We start from the raw sequence: 26,889 nt of genomic DNA on the forward strand, positions 1-26,889 counted from the left end.
GTGTTGTGTGCCCTAGAGTTTGAAGAATGGTAATGAAAGATTCTTTTGTGTAATCACTTTCAAGAAGGGATTTAGGCCCTGGTAATATGAAATGATGGTGAAGAATTAGTATTGAAATAATTTAGATATATGTCAGGGGAAAAAGGTGACTATGTATTTGTAAGTTGTGAAAATTGCAGAAGGTCAATATAACCTCCTCAAGTGTAACAGTGATACTGATCGGTCATTTTTGACTTAGTGACTTTTAAAATGTTTGTCTTTGGAGCATATTTTTCATTTTGTTCAACTGTATAAAGATTAAAAAGAACTTAGGTTTTTGTATGAGGATTAATTTTATCATTGGTATCTTGCTTGCTGAAATGTAAGTCCTTGTCCGAATCTTTGTCATCTTACTTTTTTTCTAATAGGTTTTGATGCTGTTTAAGAGTAGTTGGTTTATTCATTTTTGTGTAGAGACAGATATATTATTGTTATTTTGCAATTATTGCTTAACACATTGGATTTTTTCAGAAAAAGAAATGTGAGAAGTCTAAATTTTTATTTTTTTTTAACTTCACCCAAAGTATGATTGTTGATGTGAATGCAAGTGATTAGAATGTTTTTGACATCATTACCCATGCAGTGATTACAAAAGGATGAAGTGAAGCTAGATTATGTATTTCATATATTTCTTTTTTTTTTTTTTTGTCGCTGTCTCCCGCCTTTCCGAGGTAGCGCAAGGAAACAGACGAAAGAAATGGCTCAACCCACCCCCATACACATGTATATACATACGTCCACACACACAAATATACATACCTACACAGCTTTCCATGGTTTTTTACCCCAGACGCTTCACATGCCCTGATTCAATCCACTGACAGCACGTCAACCCCGGTATACCACATCGATCCAATTCACTCTATTCCTTGCCCTCCTTTCACCCTCCTGCATGTTCAGGCCCCGATCACACAAAATCTTTTTCACTCCATCTTTCCACCTCCAATTTGGTCTCCCACTTCTCCTCGTTCCCTCCACCTCCGACACATATATCCTCTTGGTCAATCTTTCCTCACTCATTCTCTCCATGTGCCCAAACCATTTCAAAACACCCTCTTCTGCTCTCTCAACCACGCTCTTTTTATTTCCACACATCTCTCTTACCCTTACGTTACTTACTCGATCAAACCACCTCACACCACACATTGTCCTCAAACATCTCATTTCCAGCACATCCATCCTCCCTGCGCACAACTCTATCCATAGCCCACGCCTCGCAACCATACAACATTGTTGGAACCACTATTCCTTCAAACATACCCATTTTTGCTTTCCGAGATAATGTTCTCGACTTCCACACATTCTTCAAGGCTCCCAGAATTTTCGCCCCCTCCCCCACCCTATGATCCACTTCCACTTCCATGGTTCCATCCGCTGCCAGATCCACTCCCAGATATCTAAAACACTTTACTTCCTCCAGTTTTTCTCCATTCAAACTTACCTCCCAGTTGACTTGACCCTCAACCCTACTGTACCTAATAACCTTGCTCTTATTCACATTTACTCTTAACTTTCTTCTTTCACACACTTTACCAAACTCAGTCACCAGCTTCTGCAGTTTCTCACATGAATCAGCCACCAGCGCTGTATCATCAGCGAACAACAACTGACTCACTTCCCAAGCTCCCTCATCCCCAACAGACTTCATACTTGCCCCTCTTTCCAAAACTCTTGCATTCACCTCCCAAACAACCCCATCCATAAACAAATTAAACAACCATGGAGACATCACACACCCCTGCCGCAAACCTACATTTCATATATATTTTTGTATATATATTTCATTGATAATTACCTTAGGATTTCATTCCAAGAAAGAGACTGGATATTACCCATAACCTCTTTTCAAAGTCTCCAGCTGCCTAAGGCTGCTTTACTTTTAGTAGTTGAGATATGTAGGCTCTTTTGAAATGTGAAGTTCTTTGATGAGACTGTACCCCTAGTGGTACAGCCTTACGAAAGGTGGGTTTTCACTTGCTGCGTAAATTTGAGCAGGCAGAGACTACTAACAGCCATCCTAGTTTTTTTTTATATTAGAATTATTATTTAGAATAGAATTCATGGATCACCTGTATTATAGAGGTGTAAATGCTCAAGTGTTAGAATTAGCATAAAACAGTCTGCACCTCTCCTGTTCAAAGGACATTGGTAGGAGGCTTCTCCCCCCATATCATATGATAGATTAAAAGTTGCAATGGCAGAGTGTAGGTGGCTCCTCCACCCATATTGTATAGTGTAATATATTAAAAAGTGTAAGGATGGAGTGTAAGTATATACCCATTAATAATGAGATGGATTTAAACATTGGTTGATTAGTGGGTTTTGTAAGATGGATAGTGTTTTGGATATTTTGCCAATGTTCACATAAGTTTTAATTTTATTTGCTTAAGATGCTGTAATTTATTCAGACCTCTCTTATTATCTTTAGAGAAACTTAGAATACATGGATATCGATGCGATGCACCACTCAAGAATACATGGATATTGATGCGATGCACCACTCAAGAATTAATATTTTGTGTGTGCATAGAGCTAATGCTCTCATAATGCAACTTTTAATTGATAATTCTTCACAGGAGTTTGTTGGTGGTTTAGGTTGGGAGGTGGAATTGGCAACACACACAGGTTTCCTTGGTGGCCTTCAGCGCAATGGATCAACTGGGGAAACTGCTCCATACTATGCAACATCGTTAACAGAAGTGGTCTTCCATGTATCAACTCGTATGCCATCATTTTCTGAGCAGAGCATGTTACAGAAGGTGTGTTTTGAAATTTACTCCTAAATATGAGTATTTTTAGATAAAGTGTAGAAATTATTTTGTGTTAGATTACTTCTCATAAGCATTACTAGGGATTATCATTCTTCTTTCTTCTTCTTTCATACTATTCGCCATTTCCTGCATTAGCAAGGTAGCGTTAGGAACAGAGGACTGGGCCTTTGAGGGAATATCCTCACCTGGCCCCCTTTTCTGTTCCTTCTTTTGGAAAATTAAAAAAAAAACGAGAGGGGAAGATTTCCAGCCACCCGCTCCCTCCCCTTTTAGTCGCCTTCTACAACATGCAGGGAATACATGGGAAGTATTCTTTCTCCCCTATCCCCAGGGATATGTATATATATATATGTATATATATATATATATATATATATATATATATATATATATATATATATATATATTTTTTTTTTTTTCTTTTTTTTTTTTTTTGCTGTCTCCCGCGTTTGCGAGGTAGCGCAAGGAAACAGACGAAAGAAATGGCCCAACCCACCCCCATACACATGCCTTGATTCAATCCACTGACAGCACGTCAACCCCGGTATACCACATCGCTCCAATTCTCTCTATTCTTTGCCCTCCTTTCACCCTCCTGCGTGTTCAGGCCCCGATCACACAAAATCTTTTTCACTCCATCTTTCCACCTCCAATTTGGTCTCCCTCTTCTCCTCGTTCCCTCCACCTCCGACACATATATCCTCTTGGTCAATCTTTCCTCACTCATTCTCTCCATGTGACCAAACCATTTCAAAACACCCTCTTCTGCTCTCTCAACCACGCTCTTTTTATTTCCACACATCTCTCTTACCCTTACGTTATCATTCTATGTAAAGGAATTTTGTGTTAAGTGTTGTGCAACTAGGAGAGATTAAGGATTACAAGGTAACATATACAGAGATATAAAGTAGAAGAAAAAAGAGAAAGGTTTATAAGGAATTGGAAAAGGAGAGTATATGTGGATTTGGGAGATATTTAATACTTAATTTGGTACTGATAAATAATTTGATATTGATTGAGAGGGTAAAGGCATGTACAGAGCATCAGATTGGGGAAGAGTAGTGTGGTTTCAGAAGTGGCAGAGGATGTGTGGATCAGATGTTTGCTCTGAAGATTGTATGTGAGAAATACTTAGAAAAATAGATGAATTTGTGTGTAGCATTTATGGATCTGGAGAAGGGATATGATAGGTTTGATAGAGATGCTTTGTGGAAGGTATTAAAAGTATATGGTGTGGGAGGTAAGTTGCTAGAAGCAGTGAAAAGTTTTTATTAAGAATGTACGGCATGTGTACAAGTGGGAAGAGAGGAAAGTGATTGGTTCCCAGTGAATGTCGGTTTGTGGCAGGGGTGCGTTATGTCTCCATGGTTGTTTAATTTGTTTATGGATAGGGTTGTTAGGGAGGTGAATGCAAGAGTTTTGAAGAGAGGGGCAAGTATGCAGTCTGTTGTGGATGAGAGGGCTTGGGAAGTGAGTCAGTTGTTGTTTGCTGATGGTACAGTGCTGTTGGCTGATTTGGGTGAGAAACTGCAGAAGTTGGTGACTGAGTTTGGTAAAGTGTGTGAAAGAAAAATGCTGAGATGAAATGTCAATAAGAGCAATGTTATTATGTTCAGTAGGGTTAAGGGAAAAGTTAATTGGGAGGTAAGTTTTAATGGAGAAACACTGGAGGAAGTGAAGTGTTTTAGATATCTTGGAGTGGGTTTAGCTGGGGATGGAACCATGGAAGTGGAAGTGAGTCACAGGGTGGGGGAGGGGGGCGAAGGTTCTGGGAGTGTTGAAGAAAGTGTGGACGGCGAGAATGTTATCTCAGAGAGCAGAAGTGGGTATGTCGAAGGGATAGTGGTTCCAACAATGTTGTATGGTTTCGAGGCATGGACTATAGATAGGGTTGTGCTGAGGAGGGTGGATGTGTTGGAAATGAAATGTTTGAGGACAATTTGTGGTGTGAGGTGATATGACCAACTAAGTAATGAAATGGTAAGAGAGATATGTGGTACTAAAGAGTGTGGTTGAGAGAGCAGAAGAGGGTGCATTGAAATGGTTTGGTGGTTTGGTCACATTGAGAGAATGAGTGAGGAAAGATTGACAAAGAGGATATGTCTGTCAGAGGTAGAGGCAACAAGGAGAAGCAGGAGACCAAATTGGAAGTGGAAGGATGGAGTGAAAAAGATTTTGAGTGATCGGGGCCTGAACATAGAGGAGGGTGAAAGGCTTGCAAGGAATAGAGTGAATTGGAATGATGAGGTATAACGGGGTTGATGTGCTGTCATTGGATAGAACCAGGGCATGTGAAGCATCTCGGGTAAACCATGGAAAGTTTTGTGGGGCCCGGATGTGGAAAGGGAGCTGTGTTTTCGGTGCATTACACATAACAACTAGAGACTGAGCATGAACGAATGTGGCCTTTTTTGTCTTTTCCTAGCGCTACCTCGCGGTGGCAGTGGAAGGGGGGGTTGGGATTTCATGTGTGGTGGTGTGGTGACGGGAATGAATGAAGGCAGCAAGTATGAATATATAAATGTGTCTCCGTATATATATGTATGTACACATTGAAATGTATAGGTATGTTAATATGCATGTGTGGGCGATTATGTATACATGTGTATCCACGTGGGTGGGTTAGGCCATTCATTCGTCTGTTTCCTTGCACTACCTCGCTAAAGTAGGTGATGGCAATTAAGTATAATAAAAATGCAATAAAAATATTGATAAAGAGATGTATTGGAGAAGTATATAAAGGGTGAGAAGGGATAGTAGAGAGACAAGAAAAAGTAAGAGATGGAGAATGGTAAATTGTCATGGAAATCCAGTTATTGTTTTCTTAAGGCATTTTTTTTAGTTATTCATGACAGCATGAATTAGAAAACCTTAGCAACACATGGCAACACCTAACTCAGTCTTCATAATTCAAGTTTTCTTGCAGTGAGTGCTGTGTGCTAGCCCTGCCTTCATATATAGCTTTCTCTCTGGCTGATCTATCTCTGTGGGAATTGATGGATCAGCCTCCTCCATTTTCTCCATCAACAGCAGTGTCCCTCAAGGTTCTATCTTGTCCCCTACTTTGTTACTACCTTTTTTTTCTAAATGACTTCCTCTCTTCCACAAATAATCAGATATGCTCATATGCTGACAACTCTGCACTGCATTCATCCACATCCATCAATTCTGCTCCTTCTCTCACTCGATCTGCATCTTGTCCAGACACAGCTTGCTTAATAAAGTCAGACTTGGACATGATGTCTCAGTGGGGTAGACATAATCTAGATAAGCTTAATGCCTCCAAGACACAATTTCTGCCCAGTTCTTTTGAAAAATCCTCACTACTCTCGTCTCTCCTTTCATGCTTCTGTATTTCCACCTCTTGACTCAGTAAACATACTCTTTATTATTGTAAGATCTACTCTTTCTTGGAAACCCCATATTGTGGGAATGGCTAAGTCTGCCTAAAAAAAAAGCGATGTCCAGTTTAAATGCCAAAATTTCTTTCCTTTCTTTTGAACACTTACTCCTTTTATACGAAGGATTGATTTGTCCTTGTATGGAGTAAACTCCCACATCCTAACTTGACAAAGTTGAGTCAAAAGCAGTCCGACCTATAAACTGTCCCGGGCAAACCTCCAAACTTGACCCTCTTTCTCTTTGCCATAATGTTGATTCCTTTCCCCACTTCTGTAGGTATTACTCTGGTTTTTGCTTCTGAGAGCTGGCTGCTTGTGTGCCCCCACCACTAGGTAGACCATGCAATACTCGGCATACTGCTGCATCACATGATTACTGCGTGGCCATTGGCAACTCAAGGGTGGGTTGTTTTGATAACTGCTTTCCCTACTCATTGAAGCTTTAGAACCCTCTCCCTTGTCATGTCTTTCCCAATAACTATGACATGGCTCATATTAAAAAAAAAAAAGACAGGTTTCACTTCCTCCAAAATTTGTATGTATTTTCCCTTGTCTTTTCTTTTTCTTTCATTATTCTCTATATTTCAGTGAAGGCCTGGCCTTGATGTGGACTTTTGTCTGTGACTGGAGCTTCTTTTATTTCTTTCATACTATTCGCCATTTCCCGCCTCAGCAAGGTAGCGTTAAGAACAGAGGACTGGGCCTCTGAGGGAATATCCTCACCTGGCCCCCTTCTCTGTTCCTTCATTTGGGGAAAAAAAAAAAATGAACCTGGGTAGATTCATGCAACTTTGCTAACATTAAGCTTGGTACCAAGAATGAGAGCTCCACATATGTGGAAACTGATCTTAACAAACAACCAGCTGTGAGAGCCACTTTCTGAAAGGCAGTAGTACATCCTGTCTGAATTATTGACTGATCTCTTTTCTTCCCATATTCATAACTTTAGCAAAGTTGAATCCTACCCAATTGGTTTTGCCAACTTTGTACCTTTTACCAAAGTGTAGCATATGGCTCTTTTGAACAAATCTCCTTTCTTGGCATGTCACCTGTTATCTAATCTTCAGACACCCACATTCCTTTCATTTACAGGTATTTATTGATGGATCACATTCCAAGCCTTTTTCATAAACTGGGGTTCTCCAGATCTCTGTTTTGGCTTTAGATCAGAAGAGGGTTTACTGAAATGATTTGGACATATGGAAGGAGTGAGTAGAATGAGTAAGGAAAGATTGACGAAGAGGATATACGTGGAGGGAACAAGGAGAGTGGGGAGACCAAATTGGAGGTGGAAGGATGAGGTGAAAAAGATTTTAGCAATCAAGGACTGAACATGCAGGAAGATGAAAAGTGTGCTTGGGATAGAGTGAATTGGAATGATGTGGTATCCTGGGGTTGATGTGTCACTGGAATGAACCAAGGCATGTGAAGCATTAGGGGAAAACCTTGGAAAAGCCAGCAGAGTCTGGTTGTGGATGGGGAGCTGTGATTTCAGTGCATTACACTTGACAGCTTGAGACTAACTGTGAGTGGAAGCGGCCTTTCTTCATCTGTTCCTCGTACTACCTCACTAACAATGAAAACATCAATCAACTATAAAAAAAGACTTCTTTTGCAGCACAAACTCTTGTTCAGAGTCTTAGTCTCCCTAATGCTCCTAGGTTTATGTTAATCTCCATTAGTTTTGCTGCATTGTCACTTCTGCTCTCAGGGATGATCTTGCACCTGTCGCTCAGTGCCTTCAAAACCTAGGTATTGGCAGTGTTACACAAATATTATGACTTTTAACTTCCTTTGCACTAAAAAAGAAAAAAGCTGCATAAAACATCTTTTGTAGAAGTGTTTCATGCCTGTTACTCATACCTCTTTGGGAGGCAACAAATCTCTGCCATAGCTAGAGATGTGTCAAGAAAATGGGTTTCCTCTGCTCCATTCATGTATTCATTTTCTGTGTGAAATGTAATCAAAAGATATATATTACCAAATTTGGAATAACACTGCTGTGTATTGGGAGGTGAATGACAAGCCTTTAAAGTGATTCTTGCCAGGGTTTAGCAGAGAACTATGTAACTCATTGATTAACAATTTTCAGAAGCCTAAGTGCCCCTAACACCTTTACTTTCATCCTCCTCTACAAAGCCTTCTCATTTTTTGTGTTATGGATGTGTTCAAGGCTAATGTTTACAAAAGATTGCATTTCTGACACAGCCACTGTATGATGCAGCTGCCCTGCTTACTACTTAATTTCTTTTTATTTTTTGTTGTAGCTGACATTGCATTCTCCCTTCCTGTATTATTACATTGTAAAGGTTGGAACAGAAGCTAAGGAATAGTTTTTATCTTGAGGGCTTGTCTCTTTGTTTAGGACATTACTTTGCTAAGACAGGAAAAGGTTAACAGAGTATAAAATAGATCAAAGTGTGATTACTTGAATTGTGTTTTATTGATTAACTGTACTGCACTAATACACTTTGATTTTGTTTCACAGACTCGCCACTTGGGTAATGACGAAGTTCACATTGTGTGGTCAGAACATACACGTGACTACCGTAGAGGCATCATTCCCACTGAATTTTGTGATGTCCTTATAGTTATTTATCCGCTACCAAACAGACTGTATAGAATACAGATTTCTACAAAGTCAGAGGTAAGCTCAATATACATCCACTCCTCACTCATATAATTTAGTTCCTTGGTTAATATCATCTTAAAATCTTAAGTAATATCTATTTTAATATCTCCTCTGCAGTACATAAATCTTTTTCTTTGCCACCATTTATAGGTAATACTTTTATACCTATTTTCCCACAATTTGATATTCCTTGTATTAATGTTTGTATGTTGTTGGTGCTGTTTTCATATTCTACTTGTTTTTCTGCCTTCTGAACTTCTTAGCATTTTCTTGCAATATAAAACGTTTTGTGGTTTACCTAAGCATCTTACAGCTATTATATTCGATTTTGAAAGTATTCTTAATCAGCCTTTCCCTTTTGTTCTAACTGTAATTTTCCTCTTTTTTATTCAGTTTTAGTGGCAGTATCTCCCATGTCTATTGCTTCTAATACCTTTTGTGGCCAGTTTCTTCCTCTTCACCCTTTCCTACAGAAACTGAAAGTGATCTCCATCCATCACTAATTTATATAATTCCTCATCTTGTCTCAGTCTTGTATAACAACAGTATATGACTGTAATCAAGTAGGTGGCTCATTTTTGGAGCTTGTTTTAGTTGGTAGGTAGAAGATGGTAGACAGCCAATAACCAGGGAGGTATATTACCAGTACTGCCCACCTTAGTGTTGGGATGGTTAGTGACTTCTGCATAGTGAGCCAGCACTTCAGTAGTAGTCAAGCTGCACTCCTCTGACCCAAGTAGCTGTCTTTTCTCTCTGCATCACCTGCACATGGGCTACCAACATTCTGTCCACAAACGTACAATCTCTCCTTGTCATACATGACACAACTCGCACTGCGGTGAGTGCTATGTGCTCGTTCAGCCTTTTGGCAAACTGGTAAGAACAATAGATAGTAGTGATAGATCGGAACGTTTAGGCAAGAGCATTAGGTAGAAACATTAGCCAGCAGAACCATTAGGTAGGAGCCTCTGCAAATGCTGCAGTAGAGTTGCCTTCTGCCAGTGGCCTGTTAAGGGTAAGGCACTAAAGGCTAAGAAGCGGCACTGGAGTTCACTAGTTATGAAGACTTTAATTCCATGGCCATCCCCTTAAGGGTGTTCCAGAAGGGAACAGGCATCAGAGATACAGATAGATAGATAGCAATAGGTAGAAGCAGTAAGAAGGACTTTGCAAATACCATGCTAGTGTTGCCCTTTGCTGGTGGCCTGGTAAGGGTGATGCATTAAAGTTTATGAAGCAGCTCTGGAATTCATTGATTATGGAGACTCTGTTGCCCTAGCCCCCCCACTTGAGGGAGTTCCAGTTGGGAACAGGCATCAGAGATGTAAATAGATAGATAGATAGATGTTTTTAGTCTTCCTCAAAGAGTTTGGTCTTATTTAGCAATGTTGTGTGTCCATGAATATATTACTAATGCTCTGCATTAGTTTTATCTTGCCATTTTATTCTTCAGGCTGTACCCATATAGTATTTATCTGGAGTCATTACAATATCATGATCTTTGCACTTTTCCCAGTTTATCAGACCCAACTTTCATGTTATTGCCATTCATACTTGGTCTTCTCATGCCATTTCACTTTCGTGCCATCTCCTCAAATCAGCTACATCTTTTGGCTGACCATTCTTTTGCCAGAAGCTGTCTGATACCAGTCCACTTTTACACAATTCCTTTCTCATAATACCCCATTCTGCACAAAACTTTTATTAGCACCTGTCATCTTAGCGTTGTCACCAGTAATCTTGTCAGTTGGTAATCCCCTCTTTCACCAACCATCCCTTTATGCTTTCATTTGCTGTTAACACATCAGGTCACATCCATATCTCAGTTTTCCTAATAAAGATTTTTTTATCTTTGAATTAAAGCTGTTCAGAGAGAAACCTCAATATTTATGATAAAATCATTTCTTCTTCGATTAAGTATATATGTAAATAGCTTAATATACTTGCTGACATGGCATAGGTAAAGATATGCCCTTGTTAAATGATTATTTAATTTTAAAGAAAAAATGTGTATTAGGGATTCATTTGAGCATCTTGGATGATTGTAGACCTGCCTTTTGAAAGTGGAAAAGCTAAAGGAAGAGGGAAAGACAAAGCAAGGGATGGAATGTCTCATTTTTGATGTGTAAAGAAAGGAGATATTCTGTTTGCCAGTTCTTTTGTTGCTAGTCTTCATATAAAAACAGTGGGAAGGGGGACCAGTTGCAAGCTGATAGGTTATAATGGTATTGCCAGTTCCTTTTTCAGTTGTAATATTCTGTTATTGTTTCGCATGTAAGGAAGATATTTTGATAATCTTTATATTTGATTTCATATCTTCTTTCAGGTTCCATTTTTTGGACCATTGTTTGATGGTGCAATAGTGGCTCACAAAGTACTGCCAGGGCTTGTGCGTAGTACAGCCATTAATGCTTCAAGAGCCAAACGTAGTCGACTGGCTCTTTATCAGAATTTGTAAGTTCTTGGATGATATTCTATAGTATTATTGATACGCTTATTATTCTTAACTGGAACATCCGTAATCTTCCAATTAAGGCATTGGACTATTGTCAACTTGACTTTGGTTGCATTATTGTGCTTTGTACATTTTCATCTTGAAGATTTTGATTTTATTATAGTGGTAGGCCCAGTGGACTGGGTTATGTTGCCATCATATATGTTTTAGATTTATGTGTCATGTCATAGGAAGATCTGGCATAACTAACATGCTTCAGTTGCAGGATTCTATCTTACTCACTGGGCAACATTGTAATCTGTCTATTGTTCATCATTGTATTAGATTTTTTAATTCAGCTCAAGCAGTGTTCTGGTATATATTCTTCATCCCAACATAATCATAGATTCAAATTTTTTTTTAATAAGGATATGGTTCCCAACCATTTTATCTGATGCTAAACTGACCACCAACAGGACCTTCGGATAATATTTAAGTACAATATATATATGAATATAAACTTACATACACACGGTTCACTTTTTTTTTTTTTTTTTGCTTTGTCGCTGTCTCCCGCGTTTGCGAGGTAGCGCAAGGAAACAGACGAAAGAAATGGCCCAACCCACCCCCATACACATGCCTTGATTCAATCCACTGACAGCACGTCAACCCCGGTATACGACATCGCTCCAATTCACTCTATTCTTTGCCCTCCTTTCACCCTCCTGCATTTTCAGGCCCCGATCACACAAAATCTTTTTCACTCCATCTTTCCACCTCCAATTTGGTCTCCCTCTTCTCCTCGTTCCCTCCACCTCCGACACATATATCCTCTTGGTCAATCTTTCCTCACTCATTCTCTCCATGTGACCAAACCATTTCAAAACACCCTCTTCTGCTCTCTCAACCACGCTCTTTTTATTTCCACAAATCTCTCTTACCCTTACGTTACTTACTCGATCAAACCACCTCACACCACACATTGTCCTCAAACATCTCATTTCCAGCACATCCATCCTCATGCGCACAACTCTATCCATAGCCCATGCCTCGCAACCATACAACATTGTTGGAGCCACTATTCCTTCAAACATACCCATTTTTGCTTTCCGAGATAATGTTCTCGACTTCCACACATTCTTCAAGGCTCCCAGAATTTTCGCCCCCTCCCCCACCCTATGATCCACTTCCGCTTCCATGGTTCCATCCGCTGCCAGATCCACTCCCAGATATCTAAAACACTTCACTTCCTCCAGTTTTTCTCCATTCAAACTCACCTCCCAATTGAATTGACCCTCAACCCTACTGTACCTAATAACCTTGCTCTTATTCACATTTACTCTTAACTTTCTTCTTTCACACACTTTACCAAACTCAGTCACCAGCTTCTGCAGTTTCTCACATGAATCAGCCACCAGCGCGGTATCATCAGCGAACAACAACTGACTCACTTCCCAAGCTCTCTCATCCCCAACACGGTTCATATGTTATTCTTATTTTATGAGTATTTAAGTTTAAAAGATGTCTGATGTAAATTCTGTCTATCTATATCTCTGATGCGTGTTTCAGTTAGAACTCCCACAAAGGGACAGCATGGCAATAGAGTCTCCATAACTAGTGAACTCCAGTGCCACTTTTTAGCCTTTAGTGCCTCACACTTAACAGGTCACTGGCAGAAGGCAACACTAGTGCAGTGTTTGTAAATTCAGATCTAAAATTTTCTAATCTATGTCTTGAAATTGCAAAAGTCCTTTAAACCACTGATATGATCCTTTAATCACATAGAAACAGAATATTAATTTGAAAACATACACGCATAAAAGGTTTTGTAAAACAAAGAGAAGGTAGAAAACAAACAAACTTTAGAAATCCTTCAAAATTCATTGATAACCCTTATGCTGCATTTTCCCAATCATTTAAGTTATTCTCGGCAGAACGTAAATGGAGAGGACATATTGCAGATCATGCTGTAGGACAAGATGATATCTTGCTCTTTTCTTGATTATAACCAGAATCAAATGAGAAAATCCTACCTCTCAAATATATGTACAGCAGCTAGAAAAGGAAGCTTCCTCTCCTTTATGAGACACAACAGATTTACTCTGCAGCTTTGCCCAGAACTGTGACCAAGAACCTTGAGCAGCTTTCTGTCACAGCACTAGATTTTTCTGGAGATTAAATTCTTCCTAGAGTCCCCCAGCTTTATTCTCAACTTCATGGACATCCAAATCAAATGAATTTTTCACCCAGCTGTTTCTAAAGATCGACCTTTCTGGGATGTATTGATCTAGCTAGGTATGAATTTCTGCCAAGTGTTTTTGAAGATCTCAGATGAGTCATTGCTAGATACCTCAGCAAGAAATTCATTCAGGCCTTTAAATAATCTAGATTTTCCTTTTGACCTCTTTTCCCTGCCAAAGTGCTAATTTTTTTTAGGGCAAAGAGATCTTGTCACCAACATCAACATTAGTTTTATTTCATCTCCTGACTTCAGCATTCAGATTATTCAAATGCTGAAAAACATCACTCAGTAAGTCAGCTTTGCCAGCCTGGCTTCATTCTTAGAATAGTCTGCCAACTAGTTGTTTATCTCTCAGAAAAATTTCAATTTTCTTTCTGAGCAACATAACATGAGAAAAGATTTTTCCCTGAAAAGTTCTTATACCTTTGAATGATAGAGCAAATGTTGGTCCTTTAATTCAGTTTATTCATGCATAGCATGGAACAGTTGAGAATTCAGTGACCTCACCTTTGGTATTTCACAGTTTGAACAGCATCCTTCAGAGCCAAGGAAAGCGCTTGTTGATTCTCTTGTGTTACCAAACTGTCTCTTTCTATCTATATCTCTGACACCCTTTTCCTCCAGGAACTCCCTCAGGGAGATGGTCATGGCAAAAGAGTCTCCATAACTGGTGAAATCCAGTGCCATTTCTTTGCCAAAGCCTCACCCTTAACAAACCACTGGTAGAGGGCAACTTTAGTATGGTGTTTCCAGGGACTCCTACCTAAAGTTCCTACCAAGTACTTCCTCTTAATGTGTCTTCCTAATGTTCCTGCCTAATGTTCCAACATACTCCTTCTACCTATAACTCTGCCTGATGTTCCTACCTACTACTTCTTGATGTTTCTACCTAATGCTCCTGCCTAATGTTCGTACCTACTACTTCTATTTACTGTTTCTACCTAATACTCCTGCCTAATATTCTTACCTACTACTACTACATAATTTTTCTACCTAATGCTCCTCATTAAATTGCCAAAAGGCAGGGCTATTGCATAGCACTCACCATAGGAAAATCTATAGTTATGAAAAATGAGTGGCTGAAAGCAGTACGATAGGTATGTTTAAGAATAGATTTGATAATACTTTGTTTCAGGTCCATGAATTTCATTATTTGCATCTTCATAATGAAAATGACAACTTGCAGGTTACTCTCTTTGAATTATCTTTATACTTTTCAACTTTTACCATTCTATTCTGTGAGTTTCTGATATCTTCCTCTACCACAACAACCTCGAAAGGACCCAGTGGTCTGTTACTGTTTGAATTCCATTGTATCCTTTATATATGTTGTCAAGTGTTATGCATGTCAAGGAGAGATTGTATGTTTATATTCAGAATGCCAGCAGTCCACATGTGGGTAAGACAGAAAGAAAAAAACAGCTACTTGGGTGAGAGGAATGCACTTTACAACAAGTGAAGTGCTGGCTCACTACACAGTTATCACTAACCCTTCTGATACCTAGGCAGGTAGTACCAGTAATACACTTCCCTGATTGGTGGCTGCTTGCCAAGTTCTGTCATTGTTTTGATTTAGTATTACAATTTTTGAGTCCTTTTTTGAGAGAAATGAATGAAGTTGGAAAATATTCAAAACTATGAGATCAGTTTGACAGAAAGAGTTTTTTTAGTAGTGTTTCTCTGAATTTTCTTTAATATTTTATCATTTGCAAATATGAGTGGCTGATATTTGCAGACCTCTGAAATGTCTTTACTTAAGTTTTCCAAAATTTAAAGATTTTGTCTTTAGAGGCAGAAGTAAGATGAATGAAAAAATATGAGCAGTGTTAAGTTTATTTTCAATGGTTAGCTTTGCTCACTACTAATACATGCCTGTACTCATATGATATTGAAAAAGTATCATAAATATAGTGTCAATAGTTACCCCTGACACCTTTTTTTTTTTTAGCACACCCCAAGTTAAGGTAAACTTCTCTAAATTTTTGCTACTAAAAAACTGTCTTGCAGTCATTCCTTACATCTGCATATCACCCACCACTTCAAGCCTACAAATATAATAGACCTCAAACAAGACCTTGTTTATGCTGCTGCCATAACAATTAGAATACAGAGCAGTTCATATCCAACTCCCTCAATGTCTTTCCTATCTGAGATCTTTGGGATCACCCAGGGGACTTGGCAGATTACCTGATTTCTGTGGGATTCACATAAGTGGATCCTGGGGCCACAACAACAGTAACACAAACATCAACAGCAGCATCAACAACTCATAAGCAAAAGCAACAACCAAGTGCAGGACATATAGACATAGACTCATGAACAATTTGAAAAATAAATTTTTTATCATGGAGTGTTTTAGGAATTGATAAAGTTTGAAAACATGGTGCCAGAATTTAAGGTGCAGGTCATTTGGGGACCCCATTCACATTACTTTTGTGCAGGGGTATTCAGTATATGATATACTCTTTGAATATTGTAGTAAGTATTATCAATCCTGGATTGTGCCAGGGATGATGATCTTGGTGTAATGGTCTTAACCTCATCTGGTCTGAAGCTAGAACAGTATTGTAAAATAGGTTTCTAGAGAAATGTATCACGCTATAGAGCTAACTTGTTTCTTCCATGTCAGTTATGAAGAGAGAGCACGTGCATTAGACACTATCATAGAACAATACAGTGAAGCCACAACTTTTGAAGCATTTATATCTTCAGTGTATTGTCCTGTCTTCCCAGCAACATTCACATCAGGACCTACACGTGCATCAGGTAAGTCATTCTTCCTCACAGATATCTTTTAAGCTTTGATGATGCCTTGAATAGATCTTGTGATTATTTGGATGAGGCACTTGAGTAACTTGTAAACCATGTCTCTATCTTTTTTTTAAGATTTTTATTTTATAGTTGCAGGATCCATACAAAAGAACTTTATCAATTATGTTGATGCATTGGAATCAGAAGAATGTTGTTTTCCAATTTTGCTTTTATACAGATGCAATTAAAACTTTGTATTTGGAGAGCAGTTGTATTATTTGGTTAAACAGAGGAAGGCTTTGGGAAGTGCTTTCAGTAATGTTGATGACCCCATTCCAGATGGTAAGTAAAATCCATACTGTTGCACTCCTCCAAGTTTTTTATGTTTACTACAGTGATATGGGAAATGTTTCTTGAGCTGTAAATTTTGATGTTTTGCCCTTGTGTTTACAAGGCAATAGTAGTTTGTTTTTGAATTTTTACTGCATCATCTGCCGGAATTCTTATATCGTATATAACATAATATTTTATTAGTGTATTAGAGACAAGCTAGTGAAATATGATAAGTGCTGAGGAAGACTCATGAAGTTTATTTTAAGCCAAAGGAATCAAGCTAAAGAAATTACCCTTAGGGTATGTGGAGAAAGAATACCACCCACACATTCCCAGCATGTCTTAGAGGGTGACTAAGAGGGGCAGGAGTGTGTTGCTGGAAGGATGTGGGAAATGTTGTGCATGTATGAAAAAAATAGATAAACTATGAGAGAATCTGTGTTGTATGCAAAATTTCACAGTCACAGTGTCCTGAGTCGCAACATATGTGGATAACTTAGAGATTACATTTTTTACAGCTTTGCATAGTGTTTGTTTGGAGATTAGCCACATCACATCTCAAAACAGATGTAAAATGGTGGGAAGTAGCTGCCTTTACATTCACTCACGTGGTCACTCTTCTAAGGTCTACTTTGATTGTTTGTGACTGAATGGTGTCTGAACTTTGGTTCCTGTATTTCAAAATTTTGGGAAGTGGGGAGGGGAAGGAAGGAGAGATGGATATATTCTTTCATTAGCAGCCTTACTGTGAAGCTTATCTATTTATCTGTCTATCTTTGATACCTGTTTGCTTTAATGCCTCACCCTTAACAGGTCACTGGCAGAGGGCAACTCTAGCATAGTGTTTTCAGAGGCATCTTCCTGATATTCCTACCAACTATTTCTACCTAATGTGTCTCCCTAATGTTCCAACTTACTATTACAGTAAACCCTCAATTTAATGGACTAATAGGAGGGAAGGGGTTTCCATTAATCTGAAAGTCTGTTAACTCGAATGTAACCTATTCCTGTGCCAAAGATATGTTCACTCGCTTTCTCTTAACTCTTCTATCACTTGATGCTGTTTTGAATTGTGAGGATTGCAGGATTATTTGATAAATAAAATCACTTCTGAAATAACAGTTGAAGAGTATTTTGCTGTGACCATAGTGGTAGTAATACAGTAGTCTTTTTTCTGAATCTTTAGGTCCGTTAAATCCAAAATCCATTGTATCATGGTCATTTAAATCAAGGGTTTACTGTACTGCCCAATGCTCCTGCGTAGTGTTCCTACCTACTGCTTATACCTAATGTTTCTGCTTAATGCTCCTGTTCGTCCTTTTGTCTATCTGCTCACATCCATTCTCAAGCTGTCCTGTGTAATGCACTGAAACCACAGCTGCCTCTCCACATCCAGGCCCCAGAGAGCTTTCCATGGTGTATCCTGGATGTTTCACATGCCTTGCTTCAGTCCATGGACAACATGTTCACCCCAGTATACCACATTGTGCCTTTTCATTCTGTCCCATGCATGCCTTTCACTCTCCTGCATGTTCAGGCCCTTTTTGCTCAAAATCTTTTCACTCCATCCTTCCATCTCCAATTTGGTCTCCCCATGCTCCTTGTTCCCTCCACGTCTAACTTATATATCCCCTTTGTCAACTTATCCTCACTCATCCTTTCCATATGTTCAAACCATTTTGTATATAAAAATTTATTTATACTTGATCACAAGGAAACATGAAGAACAGCCCATCCACTTATTGTTATTATTATACACAACCACTGTTTTCCATGTCAGTAAGGTAGTGCAAGGAAACAGAGGAAGGATAGCCCAACCACCCATCTTTCATACTATTTGCCATTTCCCGCGTTAGCAAGGTAGCGTTAAGAACAGAGGACTGGGCCTCTGAGGGAATATCCTCACCTGGCCTCGTTCTCTGTTCCTTCTTTTGGAAAAATCAAAAAAAGACGAGAGGGGAGGATTTCCAGCCCCCAGCTCCCTCCCCTTTTAGTCGCCTTCTACGACACGCAGGGAATACGTGGGAAGTATTCTTTCTCCCCTATCCCCAGGGATAGGGGAGAAACCACCCATATACACATATATATACATAAACGCCCATACACGCACATATACTTACATATACCTATCAATGTATACATATATATATACATACACAGACACATACATATATACACATGTATATATTCATACTTGCTGCCTTCATCCATTCCTGTTCCCGCCCCACCTTGCAGGAAATACCCCCCCCCCCCCTTTACAGTGAGGTAGCACTAGGAAGAGACAAAAAAAAGGCCACATTTGCTCATACTCAGTCTCTAGCTGTTACATGTAATGCACCAAAACCACAGCTCCCTTTTCACATCCAGGCCCCACAGACCTTTTCATGGTTTACCTCATATGCTTCACATGCCCTGGTTCAGTCCATTGACAGCATGTCGACCACAGTATACCACATTGTTCCAATTCATTCTGTTCCTTGCATGCCTTTCACCCTCTTGTATGTTCAGGCCCTGATTGCTCAAAATGTTTTTCCTTCCATCCTTCCACCTCCAATTTGGTCTCCAGCTTCTCCTTGTTCCCTCCACCTCTGACACGTATATCCTCTTTGTCAATCTTTCCTCACTCATTCTCTCCATGTGTCCAAACTGTTTCAACACACCCTCTTCTGCTCTCTCAACCACATTCTTTTTATTACCACACATCTCTCTTACCCTTTCATTATTTACTCTATCAAAACACATCACACCACATATTGTCCTCAAACATTTTATTTAAAAAACATCCACCCTCCTCCATACAACTCTATCTATAACCCATGCCTTGCAACCATATGATATTGTGGGAACTAATATTCCTTCAGACATACCCATTTTTGCTCTTCACACATTCTTTATTGCTCCCAGAACCTTCGCCCCCTCCCCCATATGCCATTCCTCCTAATTTTTCTCCATTCAGACTTACATCCCAACTAACTTGCCCCTCATCCCTGCTGAGCCTGATACCTTTGCTCTAACTCATATTTACCCTGAACTTTCTCGTGTCACATACTTTTCTATCCAAACTCAGTCATCAACTTCTGCAGTTTCTCACTTGAATCAGCCACCACTGCTGTATTGTCATTGGACAGCAATTGACACTTCTCAGGCCCTTTCATTTCCAACAGACTGCATACTCGCCCCTCTCTCCAAAACTCTTGCATTTACCCCCCTAACCATCCCATTCATAAACAAATTAAACGATCCTGGGAACATCACACCCCTCTGCTGCTGACTAACCTTAACCGGGAACCAGCCACTCTCCTCTCTTTCTGCTCGTACACATGCCTTACACCCTTGATGAAAACTTTTCACTGTTTCTAGCATTTTACCTCCTACACCATATTTCATATTCTTGAGACCTTCCACAAAGCATCTCTATTAACCTATCTTATGCCTCTTGATCCATAAATGCTTCATACAAATTCATCTGTGTTTCTAAGTATTTTTCACATATATTCTTCAAAGTAAACACATGATCCACATATCCTCTACGACTGCTAAAACCATACTGCTCCTCCCCAATTTGATGCTCTGTACATGCCCTCACCCTCTCAGTTTTCCAGGAATACTCAACAAGCATACGCATCTGTAGTTTGAACACTCACCTTTGCCTTTGTACAGTGGCACTGTACATGCATTCCACCAATCCTCAGACACTTCACCATGATCCATACATAAATTGGATATCCTTACCAACCAATAAACAGCGCAGTCACCTCCTTTCTTAATAAGTTCAACTGCAGTACCATCGAAACCCATTGCCTTGCTTGATTTCATCTTCCACAAGGCTTTCACCACCTCTTCTCTTTTCACCAAACCACTCTCCCTAACTCTCTCACTTCGTACACCACTCCAACCAAAGCACCCTACATCTGCCACTCTATCATCGAACAAAGCTTCCACAAACCTTCAGAATACTCACTTCATCTGCTCCTCACTTCATCAGTACTTGCTACATGTCCCCCCTTGCCCCCTTCACCTATTTTCCCATTTGTTCTCTTATCTTATGCATGTAATTTACCGCCTTCCAAAACATCTTTTTGTTCTTAAATTTTAACGATACTGTGTCACCCCAATGAATGTGGCCTTTTTTGTCTGTTTTCTTGGTGCTACCTCACTGACACGGGGTGGCGATGCTGTTTCTTGTGGGGCAGGGTGGCACTGGGAATGGATGAAGGCAAGTGAGTATGAGCATGTACATTTGTATATATGTATATGGCTGTGTATATGTATGTATATGTATATGCATATATGTTAATATGTACATGTATATGTATGTATATTTACGTGTATGAGCATGTATGTATATGTGTGTGCATATGAGTGGATGGGTCTCTTTTTGTTTTGTTTCCTGGCGCTGTCTCACTGATGCGGGAAACAGTGATCAAGTATGATAAATGAATATAAAGAATATAAAGAATATAAAGAAGGAACAGAGGAGGGGGCCAAGTGAGGATATTCCCTCAAGGGCTCAGTCCTCTGTTCTTAACGCTACCTCACTAACATGGGAAATGGCAAATAGTATGAAAAAGAAAAAATATATACATTTTTCTTTTTTTCATACATACTCGCCTTATCCTGCATTAGCGAGATAGCATTAAGAAGAGAGGAGTGAGCCTTAGAGGGTATATCCTCACTTGGCCCACTTCTCCATTCCTTTTTTTGGAAAATTTATAAATGGGATAAGAGGATTTCCAGTCACCGCTCCCTTCCCTTTTAGTAGCCTTCTACGACATGCAGGGGATACGTGGGAAGTATTCTTTCTCCCCTATCACCCTCCAGGGATATATATATATATATATATATATATATATATATATATATATATATATATATATATATATATATATATATATATTATTTTTATTTTATTAAATATATATATATATATATTTTTTTTTTTTTTTTTTTTTTTTTTTTTTTTTATACTTTGTCGCTGTCTCCCGCGTTTGCGAGGTACCGCAAGGAAACAAATGAAAGGAATGGCCCAACCCCCCCCCCATACACATGTATATACACACGTCCACACACGCAAATATACATACCTACACAGCCTTCCATGGTTTTCCCCAGACGCTTCACATGCCCTGATTCAATCCACTGACAGCACGTCAACCCCGGTATACAACATCGCTCCAATTCACTCTATTCCTTGCCCTCCTTTCACCCTCCTGCATGTTCAGGCCCCGATCACACAAAATCTTTTTCACTCCATCTTTCCACCTCCAATTTGGTCTCCCTCTTCTCCTCGTTCCCTCCACCTCCGACACATATATCCTCTTGGTCAATCTTTCCTCACTCATTCTCTCCATGTGCCCAAACCACTTCAAAACACCCTCCTCTGCTCTCTCAACCACGCTCTTTTTATTTCCACACATCTCTCTTACCCTTACGTTACTCACTCGATCAAACCACCTCACACCACACATTGTCCTCAAACATCTCATTTCCAGCACATCCATCCTCCTGCGCACAACTCTATCCATAGCCCACGCCTCGCAACCATACAACATTGTTGGAACCACTATTCCTTCAAACATACCCATTTTTGCTTTCCGAGATAATGTTCTCGACTTCCACACATTCTTCAAGGCTCCCAGAATTTTCGCCCCCTCCCCCACCCTATGATCCACTTCCGCTTCTATGGTTCCATCCACTGCCAGATCCACTCCCAGATATCTAAAACACTTCACTTCCTCCAGTTTTTCTCCATTCAAACTCACCTCCCAATTGAATTGACCCTGAACCCTACTGTACCTAATAACCTTGCTCTTATTCACATTTACTCTTAACTTTCTTCTTTCACACACTTTACCAAACTCAGTCACCAGCTTCTGCAGTTTCTCACATGAATCAGCCACCAGCGCTGTATCATCAGCGTATCATTTATATATATTTTTCTTTTTTCTTTCAAACTATTCGCCATTTCCCGCGTTAGCGAGGTAGCGTTAAGAACAGAGAACTGGGCCTTTGAGGGAATATCCTCACCTGGCCCCCTTTTTTTCTTATTTTTTTTAATACATATATATATATGTATTGGGAGGTGAGTTTGAATGGAGAAAAACTGGAGGAAGTGAAGTGTTTTAGATATCTGGGAGTGGATCTGGCAGTGGATGGAACCATAGAAGCGGAAGTGGATCATAGGGTGGGGGAGGGGGCGAAAATTCTGGGAGCCTTGAAGAATGTGTGGAAGTCGAGAACATTATCTCGGAAAGCAAAAATGGGTATGTTTGAAGGAATAGTGGTTCCAACAATGTTGTATGGTTGCGAGGCGTGGGCTATGGATAGAGTTGTGCGCAGGAGGATGGATGTGCTGGAAATGAGATGTTTGAGGACAATGTGTGGTGTGAGGTGGTTTGATCGAGTGAGTAACGTAAGGGTAAGAGAGATGTGTGGAAATAAAAAGAGCGTGGTTGAGAGAGCAGAGGAGGGTGTTTTGAAGTGGTTTGGGCACATGGAGAGGATGAGTGAGGAAAGATTGACCAAGAGGATATATGTGTCGGAGGTGGAGGGAACGAGGAGAAGAGGGAGACCAAATTGGAGGTGGAAAGATGGAGTGAAAAAGATTTTGTGTGATCGGGGCCTGAACATGCAGGAGGGTGAAAGGAGGGCAAGGAATAGAGTGAATTGGAGCGATGTGGTATACCGGGGTTGACGTGCTGTCAGTGGATTGAATGAAGGCATATATTTATTTTATTATACTTTGTCGCTGTCTCCCGCGTTTGCGAGGTAGCGCAAGGAAACAGACGAAAGAAATGGCCCAACCCCCCCCATACACATGTATATACATATGTCCACACACGCAAATATACATACCTACACAGCTTTCCATGGTTTACCCCAGACGCTTCACATTCCTTGATTCAATCCACTGACAGCACGTCAACCCCGGTATACCACATCGCTCCAATTCACTCTATTCCTTGCCCTCCTTTCACCCTCCTGCATGTTCAGGCCCCGATCACACAAAATCTTTTTCACTCCATCTTTCCACCTCCAATTTGGTCTCCCTCTTCTCCTCGTTCCCTCCACCTCCGACACATATATCCTCTTGGTCAATCTTTCCTCACTCATTCTCTCCATGTGCCCAAACCACTTCAAAACACCCTCTTCTGCTCTCTCAACCACGCTCTTTTTATTTCCACACATCTCTCTTACCCTTACTTTACTCACTCGATCAAACCACCTCACACCACACATTGTCCTCAAACATCTCATTTCCAGCACATCCATCCTCCTGCGCACAACTGTATCCATAGTCCACGCCTTGCAACCATACAACATTGTTGGAACCACTATTCCTTCAAACATACCCATTTTTGCTTTCCGAGATAATGTTCTCGACTTCCACACATTCTTCAAGGGCCTCAGAATTTTCGCCCCCTCCCCCACCCTATGATCCACTTCCGCTTCCATGGTTCCATCCGCTGCCAGATCCACTCCCAGATATCTAAAACACTTCACTTCCTCCAGTTTTTCTCCATTCAAACTCACCTCCCAATTGACTTGACCCTCAACCCTACTGTACCTAATAACCTTGCTCTTATTCACATTTACTCTTAACTTTCTTCTTCCACACACTTTACCAAACTCAGTCACCAGCTTCTGCAGTTTCTCACATGAATCAGCCACCAGCGCTGTATCATCTTTCTTTCTTTCATTCTATTCGCCATTTCCTGCATTAGCGAGGTAGCGTTAAGAACAGAGGACTGGGCCTTAGAGGGCATATCCTCACCTGGTCCCCTTCTCTGTTCCTATATATATATATATATATATATATATATATATATATATATATATATATATATATATATATATATGTGGATGTGGAAAGGGAGCTGTAGTTTCAGGCATTATTGCATGACAGCTAGAGATTGAGTGTGAATGAATGGGGCCTTTGTTGTCTTTTCCTAGCGCTACCTGACACACATGAAGGGGGAGGGGGATGTTATTCCATGTATGGTGAGGTGGCGATGGGAATGAATAAAGGCAAACAGTGTGAATTGTGTGCATGTGTATATATGTATGTGTCTGTGTGTGTATATATATGTGTACATTGAGATGTATGGGTATGTATATTTGCGTGTGTGGACGTGTATGTATATACATGTGTATGGGGGTGGGTTGAGCCATTTCTTTCGTCTGTTTCCTTGCGCTACCTTGCAAACGCGGGAGACAGCGACAAAGCAGAATATAAAATCAAAAAATATGTATATATGAATAAAAAGATATATAGGTTATCCCTGGGGATAGGGGAGAAAGAATACTTCCCACGTATTCCCTGCGTGTCATAGACGGCGACTAAAAGGGGAGGGAGTGGGGAGCTGGAAATCCTCCCCCTCTCATTTTTTTTCTAATTTTCCAAAAGAAGGAACAGAGAAAGGGGCCAGGTGAGAATATTATTCTCTTGAAGGCCCAGTCCTCTGTTCTTAACGCTACCTCGCTAACGCGGGATATGGCTAATAGTTTGAAAGAAAAGAAAAAGATATATATAGGTATACAGCCTAGCCTGAGCCTGGTGCCCATTTTATCAACCAACCACTTGGGGTGAATGAACAGCTGTTGACTATGGAACAACTGTGGGTGGCCCATGAATGTTTCAGGGCTAGAAATGCTAACCGCTACACCACAGAAGTCCATGTAAGTTATTCATGACTTGGAGTGGAATTGAAAATTATTGATACAGTAAGTTAGGTAGATAGATAGTATAATTAAATGGTCAGCTACGATATCATTTTGAAAAGATTCTCCATAATCCACTCTCTTCTGAAAGTAGGAAAAGGTTTTCCTGATGCAAGTATGGTAACTTATTGTAAGTGAAATGTAGTGAATAATTAAGAGGATGCCTTCCTTCTTTTATCTATCAATAGGAATGTGTTTATATAGAAATTACAGTATATTATTGGTACCCCTGCTATGAGAGCAAGTCGAATGCATGTAATTTTTGTGTTCCTCCCTCTGCTGTCTTATTGGTAACAGTATTGACCTCAGATAACTAGATCATGCCTTTTGGCAATTCTAAGTGTCCTTTTGATATTTAATGAATATTCTGTGTTTAATAGAGTGATTAATGTATTCTTGGTTTTACTTTCAAAAGCAAATCTCTGATATGTTTCCCTCAGTTAGATTTTGTTCCTAAAGAAAAAAAAATGAATTGTGTCAATATTCATAAGATATTGGATAATATGAATTTATTTTCATTATGAGTTATGCTGAACAGTTGTCACTCTTTTCTTGACATTACATCATAGTATTTTGAATGTGCTAACACTTTTATACAATGATTGAGAGTGCTGTTGTAGTCCAGCATTATCAAACATGAACGAAATATCTGTCCCTCATGTGGCTGCATTATGTTGCTCTGCAAATATCCCACCTAGCATCTTGGCACTTGCTACATACCTTAAGCTTGCTGTGCACTATTCTGTTGCAACAGGAAGCATGCTGTCCTACAACCCCAGTGAAGAAGATCTAGTGTAACTCAGACCACGTATCGTACCCACACCGGGAGGTTGGTTATTGTTGGCTGAAGCTTCTTTGGCATGTCAGCTAAATGCATCCTCTAGTTATTTTCTTTTTATATAAAGATTTTAGATACTATAGCATTTTGTTTAGTTTTTATGCTGTCATGTGTGCTTGTTGTGGGTAGTGTGTGCTCATATGATGAGGCTGAAAATGCTGAACTACTTGTTTTCATCAGTGAATGTAATGAAGGCAACTTAAGGTGTTAGCTCTGACTGAAATGTTACTTTATTTGGGCATTGATATTTGCTTTCATATTTGGATCTGATCTTCAGAGTTTACAGCTTAATAGAAAAAATTTTTACTGTCGTCTGACACTCACCGCTTTCCTCAGCTATAACATAGGGTTAATTTCATGTTTAGATTTAGATGGACTTTTGCTCTGTTTACTTAGATTGTACAGAGAGGGCATGTTATCCTCTGAGCTCCGGATATAGTGTGAAGTTTTGTACATTTTCCATTTCCCATTGTAACCATACTTTATAAATTTTTATTGAAACCAGAACTATGGCATTTCTTTCAGCCTGTTACTCTGAATCTGCCTTTGTCAGCATTAAGTGTTTCATTCTTTCAATCAGTTTCTCTTTCTTGTTTTACTTACTCTGTCTGTTTCCATCTCACCTTTCTGATTATATGTCTGTTTTTTCTGTCTGGCTGTGTCTCATTTTCTGCCTGCCTGCTTTTAATGGCTCACATTTATATTCATTTTTTTTTTATCATACAAC

General features: G+C 39.7%; 1 protein-coding gene across 2 annotated transcripts in view; it reads left to right on the forward strand.

Moving 5' to 3' along the window:
- LOC139747934 (ral GTPase-activating protein subunit alpha-1) overlaps positions 1 to 26,889 on the forward strand; it is a 143,360-nt gene that overhangs the window by 95,206 nt on the left and 21,265 nt on the right. For both annotated transcript variants that reach the window (XM_071660419.1, XM_071660420.1), the window contains exons 34-37: positions 2,616 to 2,798; positions 8,700 to 8,858; positions 11,170 to 11,297; positions 16,149 to 16,285. In XM_071660419.1, the coding sequence (XP_071516520.1) occupies positions 2,616 to 2,798; positions 8,700 to 8,858; positions 11,170 to 11,297; positions 16,149 to 16,285 (607 nt within the window). The remainder of the gene's footprint in view (positions 1 to 2,615; positions 2,799 to 8,699; positions 8,859 to 11,169; positions 11,298 to 16,148; positions 16,286 to 26,889) is intronic.

Source organism: Panulirus ornatus, chromosome 71 (genome assembly GCF_036320965.1).
Source record: "Panulirus ornatus isolate Po-2019 chromosome 71, ASM3632096v1, whole genome shotgun sequence".
In the NCBI taxonomy this organism is placed as follows: domain Eukaryota; kingdom Metazoa; phylum Arthropoda; class Malacostraca; order Decapoda; family Palinuridae; genus Panulirus; species Panulirus ornatus.